The sequence below is a fragment of the Pavona decussata genome, unplaced genomic scaffold (assembly GCF_977016875.1).
Source record: "Pavona decussata unplaced genomic scaffold, jaPavDecu1.1 SCAFFOLD_243, whole genome shotgun sequence".
Taxonomy (NCBI): Eukaryota; Metazoa; Cnidaria; class Anthozoa; order Scleractinia; family Agariciidae; genus Pavona; species Pavona decussata.
Window position 1 is genome coordinate 536,154 of NW_028145648.1, and position 8,847 is coordinate 545,000.

Consider the following 8,847-nt stretch of genomic DNA (forward strand, 5'->3'; position numbering starts at 1 on the left):
GACTGGTTAAGATATGATATTTTAAAATCACTGGTGAAGCGAAAGGCCAAAGTTGGAGGTTATTTGGAGATATAAGACGATAATGGGACGGTAAGAAAAAATTTCACATTAACCAAACCTTTTTAATATGAAAAAAGACTAAAGTTCTAACAACGTTACCTTAAAAAAATCGAAGAATGACATATGCTTGGCTTTGGGACCATACTTGCTCTCATCATATTGAAAGAAAAAGAAGTTGGTCAGTGCAGCATCAAAGAGCTGTGGATTTTTCCTCGCCATCATAACAAGCTTGAGTCTTTCTTCTCTGCTATCACGGCCACGCCAGAGTGCTTTGTTTATCTTGTCGTGCCACTTTGGACCTGTGTTGGACTGTACAGACAGCATGTCCAAAGAGACTCTGAAATCCAATCATAATTTCATTACTGAACATCACTTCCTGGTATGAGTAGAAATAAATTATATTCTGCTGTGTATTTTTTTTAAATAAGAAAATTAAGTTTATGTGAAATTATTATGCAGAGCAGTGTTAGCTAGGTATTTTGCGTGTCAGGTTTTATTTGGGGGTTTCCTAGCCAACTGCTAATTAACTGTTGGCCAATTTACCGGTAGGTCGATAACAAGTCATTTTTACCTGGAAATAAGCAAAACCAGACACGTTAGACAGACTATGGCTCTTTTGAACAAAATTACGATGCAAATCATTTAACTAAGCCCTTCACTTATACAAATGATATCCGATGTAAGCATGTTAGTTTATCCTGTGCCTGTTTTCTCTCTCATAAACAGTATTAACAGTACAAACAATATAGCAAGGCATTCTGTCAATGCTGTGAAAACGTCAATCTTACAAATGAACACGTCTTAACTACATGTACCGCCTAAATTTTTATTTCATTGTCCAAGAAATTTTCAATTCTAATTTGCAGTTGTTAAATCTCGCAAACATCGGCAAATGGGCCATGCAAATAGTTTTCATTTGCAGTTTTAGAATAGCATTTCTTAATCGATACAAAAAAAGCAACTATCACGGGTACCCTAGGAGTGAAAAGCCTCTCTTGCGCTAACTCATCTTTAGTCAGTTAAGTCATGAACAGTGATTGGAAACGAATATAAGTAACAACCCAGTGGAGGTGGAAAAAAACGAAATTGAAAAATCGCGGTAATGATTGTGGTTTGTACCTCCCCATCGTCTCCAATGTAGACTCTGTTAGGTCATACGTTGGCATCACAATGTCTAATGTGTCAGCTGAACCACACCAGGATAGGATGGGAATAGGCTTTGTGTTGTGCTTAACAAGTGGCCAGTCACCAAGATTGACGAAGAACTCCATATCAGGAAGAACAACCTGCAGAAAATTATTGACAGACGTTAGTTCAACTAATTCCAAATATCTAGAGTTCTGGTGAGATGTTACTGAAACAAAAACCTACCACATACGGGGCAAGGTGTGAACATTCATGGCGGACGATGACGGGTTTGAGAAAATTTTTATATTATCTGGCACTTTATACAGCTTTGAAAGTCCAAAACAGTTTAAAATATCTTCGAAGTTACATGGCCTCGCCTGAATAAAACTATGCCGGACAAACTGAAAGCTAAAAAACGAGCACACGGCTCAAGTTCGAACGATGACGAAGAAGATTCTGAAAAAGTTATCAAGTATCCAGATGAGAAGAGAAAACGGCTAAGAGTGAGAATGCAAAATTAAACGAAGAAGTCAGTGCCCTCAAAGATTGTGTAATTAGACAGTAAGACTACTCGAGGAGAGAAAACATACGTTTTTACAATACCTCTGAAAACCAAAGCGAAAGCATAAAGGAATGTATCACTAAAGTCAAAGAAGTTATAACCGCTCTTGGTTTGAATGCGAACGACACAAGTTTGCACGCTATCCATCGAATGAGTAAGCAAGGAGATCATCGGCCCTCATCGAGTGGCAATCACAGCGATGTAGGAAGGAATGGCCAGTCACGGCGCCCTCGTCCACCACCCATGTTGGTGAGATTTGTCTCAAGAAGGGATGCAGAAGCCGGGTCTAACTCAAACGTCCTGCCTTGTCATCTATCTGTTGACAAAGACCTCTCTGTGATCATCCAAGGGAAGCTTGGAGCGGCACAGAAGAAAGCAAAAGAACTGAGGATCCATTAAAGGTAACAAACTGCTTGTTAACAGCACTACCTATACAGTGGACGATATCCCAAATTATCTGCTGCCTTCCAGTAATAACAACACCGGCACGGAGTGGTCATACTTGAAGATCCCTTACATTTCTGAACGACTCAATCACAGGATCACTAACATTTTTAGAAAGGAAAACATCCCAGTACCCATTGCCTACAAATCCTACGCGCTCAGACAAGCCCTATCCCACAGCTCCACGGAGGGCAAATGCACTAGAGACAAATGCCCTATCGCTAACACCGGATTGTGTTTACGAAAAAATGCAGTGTACCAGCTCACGTGCAACAGCTGCGATCAACAATACATTGGTAGCACAACACGCCTCATCCTTGACCGCGTAAGAGAACATATCAATAACGATAACTCCTCCGTTAAAAAATATATCTCTTCCTGCCAGAACAACGACTATAAAGGCATTAATATCAAAATTATTATGAGCGAAAACGATCCCGATAATCTACGCCTCTACGAAGCATTTTACATTAGAAAATACAAGCCCACACTCAATTCTCGAGAGGAATGTACTGAATGTACTGATATGCATTTGAAAATCAAAAACAAAAACTTTGGTCTGACTTTAAAGCAAAGAAGCGCGAACTGGAAACGATAATTGAATACCGGACAAAAGGAGCGATTGTAAGATCCAAATCTCGATGGAAAAAACTAAATACTTTCTTAATATAGAAAAGAGATACTGTAAACAAGGAACAATAACTCAACTGAAAATTTATGACAATGATCTTGTCTATACGGACAAAGAGATTTTAAACGAATGCGTGTCTTTTTATCAAAGTCTTTACAGCTTCAAAGCGAATACTGACAACCCAGACAGTCCAGTTGACTGCTTTTTTTTTCAAAACAACAAAAGGAAAAGTGCTCGAATAAAGATGAAAAGCTGCTCTGTGAGGGACTTGCCAATTGAAAGGAATGCTTAGACGATCTGAAAAGTATGAAGTCAGATAAATTTCCAGGAATGGATGGCCTACCATGTGAATTTTACAAAGTCTTTTGTTTGGAATGATTTGGCAGAAATGCTGAGCTTTCAATATCACAAAGACAAGGAATTATTAAGCTTAAACCAAAAAAGGATGCTGAGCTTAACGCAATAAAGAACTGGCGATCGTTAACACTCTTAAATTGCGATTATAAGATTGCAACCACAGCAAGCCGCATCAAAACTGTTATTCTAAAGCTTATTTCAGATGATCAAACAGGTTTTATCAGAGGCAGTTTTACCGGAGAAAATATTCGAAAAAGACAGCTTTATTAAGTATACTACAGGGAGAAACATACAGGGATTACATACCACTTATTAACTTTTATTAACCTCGTACGTTCAGTCATTACAGGGAAATCTCAGACCTCGGCCTATCGCTCGGTCAATTCATCAAGGCCTCGGTCTGAGATTTCCCTGTAATGACTGAACGTACGAGGTGAATGAAGTATTTATTATATGGCCTTTTAAGCGCTATTCTTAAAAAGAATACAATAAAAACACCGGAAGTAATTTTCGACATCCGCTTGCGCGCGCAAGAGGTCATTCAAGGTCGTGTTTACTGAACCGAAACGAACCTGGCGATGCGATCGAAACCACAAGACACAGTTTCGTTGACAATGAGGCAATTTTTATCTTTATTACGTCAAGATCAAGGGCAAATTTAACCACTTAAATTTCAAAAAAACACACTGACCTGCATGTGTTTACAAGTGTTTAACCCTTAAAAATTTTAGAGGTTATAGCAAAGATGGGCCCAGTTTGTGATTAAAGTTTGAACACTTGGGGAGAACTTGCAGCGATTTTAGTGACACTCGCGATGAATATTAATCTTCGCCGTCGCTCTCAATAACATAACGGAATCAGACAGAAATCTTTGGATACTTCTCTGCAGTCCCGTGAAAGAACTTGGCTCCTATTCCTCGCCATTGGTTTTCCTTACGTCTTTAAAGAACTTTCCTAGGAGGTGGTCAAATTCTTTCGGTGGTAAGTCCAAAATCTGAACATTTGTCTTGTTTATCTCGCCAAGAAAACGGTAAAAAGACTTTATATCACTTGACGTTTTTTTCAGTGTTTTCTTTTTTCTGTTCTTGAACAAACTTTTGTAATTCCTCTTGACTGTTACCGAAATTTTCGTCTTCGTGAGTGATAACTTTGCTCATGTTGTTTTGCCCACTTTTGGCCAGTTCTTGGTCCTTTCATAATAAAACTAGCTCTCGCTATGGCTCTCTTCGTCGCTCATACTAAAGAAATATCTGTATGCCAGTTTTTCTTTCAGTTATTGAAAATATAGTTGTACTTTGTCCATATTTTTGATGTTTTTGCCCACGTGCTCGTAGCTTTTACTCACAACTCAAAAGTGCGAAAGCCGAGGAGGGACTTCAGACTTCCGACTTCTGACGTCCGACTTTTTTTTTTGAATTGTTTTAATTGTTTTAAAATTTATTTATTTATTTATTTTTTAAATAAACTCTAGTGAGCAGCACACAGCAACAGATCTTGTCAACTTCTTTATTATCTCATACTGGTTTCGTCTGATAACACAGACTTCGTCAGGGAGTTAGAGTGAGGGAACATATTTTATACCTAATCATTGTAGTACAAATCACGTTCCAACAAGGGTGTCAACAGCGAAAAAACACCCAAAAAGCATTACGTGCAGGATATGATGGAAATCCTGCGTGACGCTGAAAATGCGCAATGCAGAGGAGTCAGGCAAGGCTGCCCCCTGTCACCGTATTTGCTTATTCTTTCAGTAGCAATACTACCAGATCCTATTAGTAGTAAAGAAAAAGCTGGTTCTGACTCATCAAAAAATTTCTTTTTACTAAGGATAAAACTGCGTTAGATCCTAGTCAAAAAGTTTCTGACGCATTTTACTCACACACTCGCTTCGCTCATTTCGTTCACAAAATGCGTCAGAAAACTTTCTGCATAATTGAATACATTGATTCTTCCTCCGTTAAAATAGAGCAATTATCTTTATCTCCGCTCGTTTGTGAGCGAACTGAACTCGGATTAAGTCGACACACTTTTCTCAATCACGCAAAAGTGAGGTAAACGCGAATCAATTCTACTTCTGTTTCAACTCCGGAAATTGGCAAGACTTATTGTGATATTTTGTATGCTTGTTACACTGCGTGAGTGGTGTGACGGAAGTTGAGGAGCTAGTGCATTCGTCTGCGCCGCATATCTCGCGTGCAAATCCCACCGACAATACTCAAGAACGAACAAGACATAGTCGTTCCGTGTGTCTGTGAAGTTCCCCAACAGTAAACTCTGGTTTAAGATGTAATATTTCACATAAATAGATTTGTTTATTTAGAGAACGATGCAACATTTGCTTTTCGTGGGAACAGTTTCTTCCGATTGGCTATCGAAGGCTGATAAAGCTTATCGTCCAGGTTGTATTGCTATTAAGATATTTTCTATCTTTTCAGCAAGTTAACCAGGGAATCTGGCACATCGTTATGTAAGATATTTTAAAATATGACTTATTTTAAATCAACGGATATTAACATCTGTTTGCGATTGTAGCTAAGTCGCTCGTGCGTGACACAGATAAGGGAGCGAGTGAAATTTATCATAACCTCCCTCTATTAAGCCCTCCCCCTTTTCAGAGGAAGAAAGTTATGAAGCCTCCCTCTCTTTTAAGTCCCCCCCCCCCCTTATTCTTTACAACCAAATTACACGCTCATGTAGGGTATTCAGTTTTTAACATTTCGATTTAGCTTACCGTTTTGTTTAGGTTATCATTTTACCATTTCCAATTTTTATATTTCATAAATTTCAAGGTTCCCACAAGTAAATAAAAATGTTGAAAATAACTTGTACAACAAGTATAATATCACTCAAATCTCCATAATAGACAGTCATTGCCCTGGTCTAAAATAGGAAGTAGGGAAGCATCACCTCTAGTCTGTTTCTTCTCCTCTTTTCTTTTGTTTTTATTGAGGCAGAATCAATGTATTCAATTATACTGAAGAAAGATTCACAGCTATGTAAACGTCTGTGTAGCGAGAGACTGAAAAGTGTAAAATATTGAGTAAAATATTCGCGAGGTGAAATCCGAGCTTCCAGTTAGGTGACTGTTTTTCGTGGTTTTCTGTGGCTATTTGGAATATTTCAAAAAACCAACCTTATATCCTTCACTTACTTACCTAGGCCTTCAAACTGATAAAGTATGAGCGGAATCGATTTTTTTTTACCGTGGCCACGATTTCTTTGATTTTTACGGACAATTACTCTTTATTTGAAAGATCACGTTTTTTGTGAAATAACAATTCTTGAAATCTTTTCCAAATAAGTCATCGGAACCCATGAATTGAATTTCTGTGGATACACTCTCCATTTGACAAGTGCTTGTTTTTTCTTATCATCTTTACGAATTACTTTTTCTATTCGAAATATGGATTGATGTCTTTTGCATCTCTTCTTCGTAAAAACTTCCTTTTCACTGAATCTCTCATCAAATCGATTATTCGGTAAGTAACTGGTTGTGTATTCAATATTTCATGTATTTTATATATCTCCTTTGTCCAGCGATTTTTAAAACCTTTTTGGGATTTTAAAATACAAACCAGGTCACCAACGGAAAATTTAGGCGCTTTTAGTTTTGAATAAGTCAAGTCGCCGTATAAATTTTTATAAACAAGATTTTCGTTTTTCTTTTGACTTACGTGGACAGGTGTCATCTTTATAATTTTCTTGAATGTCTTGTGTTATTATACACCTTTTGATTTGAATATTTTATTAAACGCCTTAGCAACTGGTTCTCCGCGTTTATCTTTTAAACATTCAATCCAGCCGAATTTACTGAACACATCGACAACCATTTACAAATATTTAAAACCTTTATTTCATTTGCTTAATTTTTGCATTTCTGCAAGATCAGAAGCCCAAATTCGGTCGATACTATTTGAAATAACTCTTCTCTTTTCGAAGTTGAGACCAATCACTTGTTGTTTTGTATTGATTATGTTTCGAGCGATTGCATGTCCCCATTGTCTTTCTTTCCATGGAACTGCATCCAGAGATTCTACCATTTTTTATCTGCTTTGTTTTTACATTGTCTTACATTTTGACCTTTGTTTTGACAAACAGAATAATCAGTATCATGTCCCATAGCAAAAGAATCTTGTTTTTCCCGTTGGTTTTTGGTAAATTTGTAATATCTCACCTGAATAAGGAGCAAATTTTACTTGATTTTCAAGAGGATTATATGGTCCTGTGTAATTATGTCTTGGTAAAGTAAAACCTTTTTTCGTTTTTGGTAATTTTCCTATCATTTTATGTCTGTCCAAGTTTCCTCCATCCAAATCTTTTCTTTCTCTTTTATATTTTTTATTTGGTCGTATCGTGGTTGATATTTGATTCAATGCTTCTGATTCTAGTTTATTTACACCAGGATTCAATTTATCCAAAGCATAATCGATAGCCTTTTTTTAAAGTTTTGGATATCTCATTGTTTCAGATAATATCTTCCCATTTCAACAGCTTTTTTACCTAACCAAGGAATTTCATGATGAATTAATAAATCTGTTCCGGTACCAGCAATGCTCCCACCTTGTGAGGGCTAAATTAGTTTCCCTGATTCTTAAGAAATTTTGTTTTTGTAGTCCCATATTCAGCACATTTACTGAAAAACATTAATCTTCCATTTTTGGCGTATTTGAAACCAGATGGTTCAACACATTTGGCTTGTTTTGTTTTGTTGTTGTTGTTTTACACAGTATGATTTCATTTTTATTTAAATAAAATATATATTTTTTATAAATTTTTCATTCACTATTTTACTGTTGAAATCAAAATTTGGATTGTAAATTGTTTCAAGAATATTTTTGCCTATTTTCCTTTCATTCAAATAATATAAACACCAGTATCCACATAAAACACCTGCATATAAAATCATAAGGGGACAGGAGTCCCCGAGATAAATATTTTTCAATTTTAGTTGGCATTTCCAAACCAAAAGGATCAAAAAATTCACAATAATTTGGTTCTAAACTTCTGTAACAAACCCAATGTGTATCAGGTCCATTATTATCATCAAAATTAATAATTCTAACTTCTTTTATTATTTTCTTTGGAAGATTATCTCGAATCATTTTAAATTTCATCAAATCATAATTCGACAATGGTTTATCTACAAAGGAAAGGCTATTCTTCATACAAATAGTGGGATTTTGTTAAATAGACTCAGTAACAAGCCTTGGCCTTTTTTTTTTTACTTCTTCCTCGAACTTCATCCAAAGTTCCATAAAATGGTGGTCGTTCCCTTCCTTTACCTTTTTTAGTTACATACACGTTTCTACTTTGTCTCAGTTCACTTCGATCAACCTGTTAACCTTTCCAGTTAACGCATTTAACAATAAAGGCACACCAATTGATGCTAATGAAGTTCTCAGAAATCCACCAGATTGTTTTGCAGTTGGTTTTATAATAATTTGACCACCATTTTGAAGGGCATTTGAAATTTGTTTCTTTTGTCCTATTGTTAATTAGTCTTTGTATTGAAATAACTAACTAATCTTGTTTTGTGGAATCAGAAATACACCTTTTTGTCCTTTTCCAAAAATTTTATCAATACCCAAGCTTCCCAATCCAGACAAAGCACCTGTTGCAAGTGGAGCTGCTGCGTTTGAAGCAAATGGTAATAATTTGGTGCCGA

General features: G+C 36.5%; 1 protein-coding gene across 1 annotated transcript in view; it reads right to left on the reverse strand.

Annotated features, from left to right (window-relative positions):
* The window catches only part of LOC146457442 (protein O-glucosyltransferase 2-like), a 91,885-nt gene that overhangs the window by 21,341 nt on the left and 61,697 nt on the right, over positions 1–8,847 (reverse strand). The window contains exons 5-6 of the mRNA XM_085091953.1: positions 1,180–1,346; positions 160–397 (exon numbers count right to left, since the gene is read on the reverse strand). Coding sequence (XP_084948079.1) covers positions 160–397; positions 1,180–1,346 — 405 coding nt within the window. The remainder of the gene's footprint in view (positions 1–159; positions 398–1,179; positions 1,347–8,847) is intronic.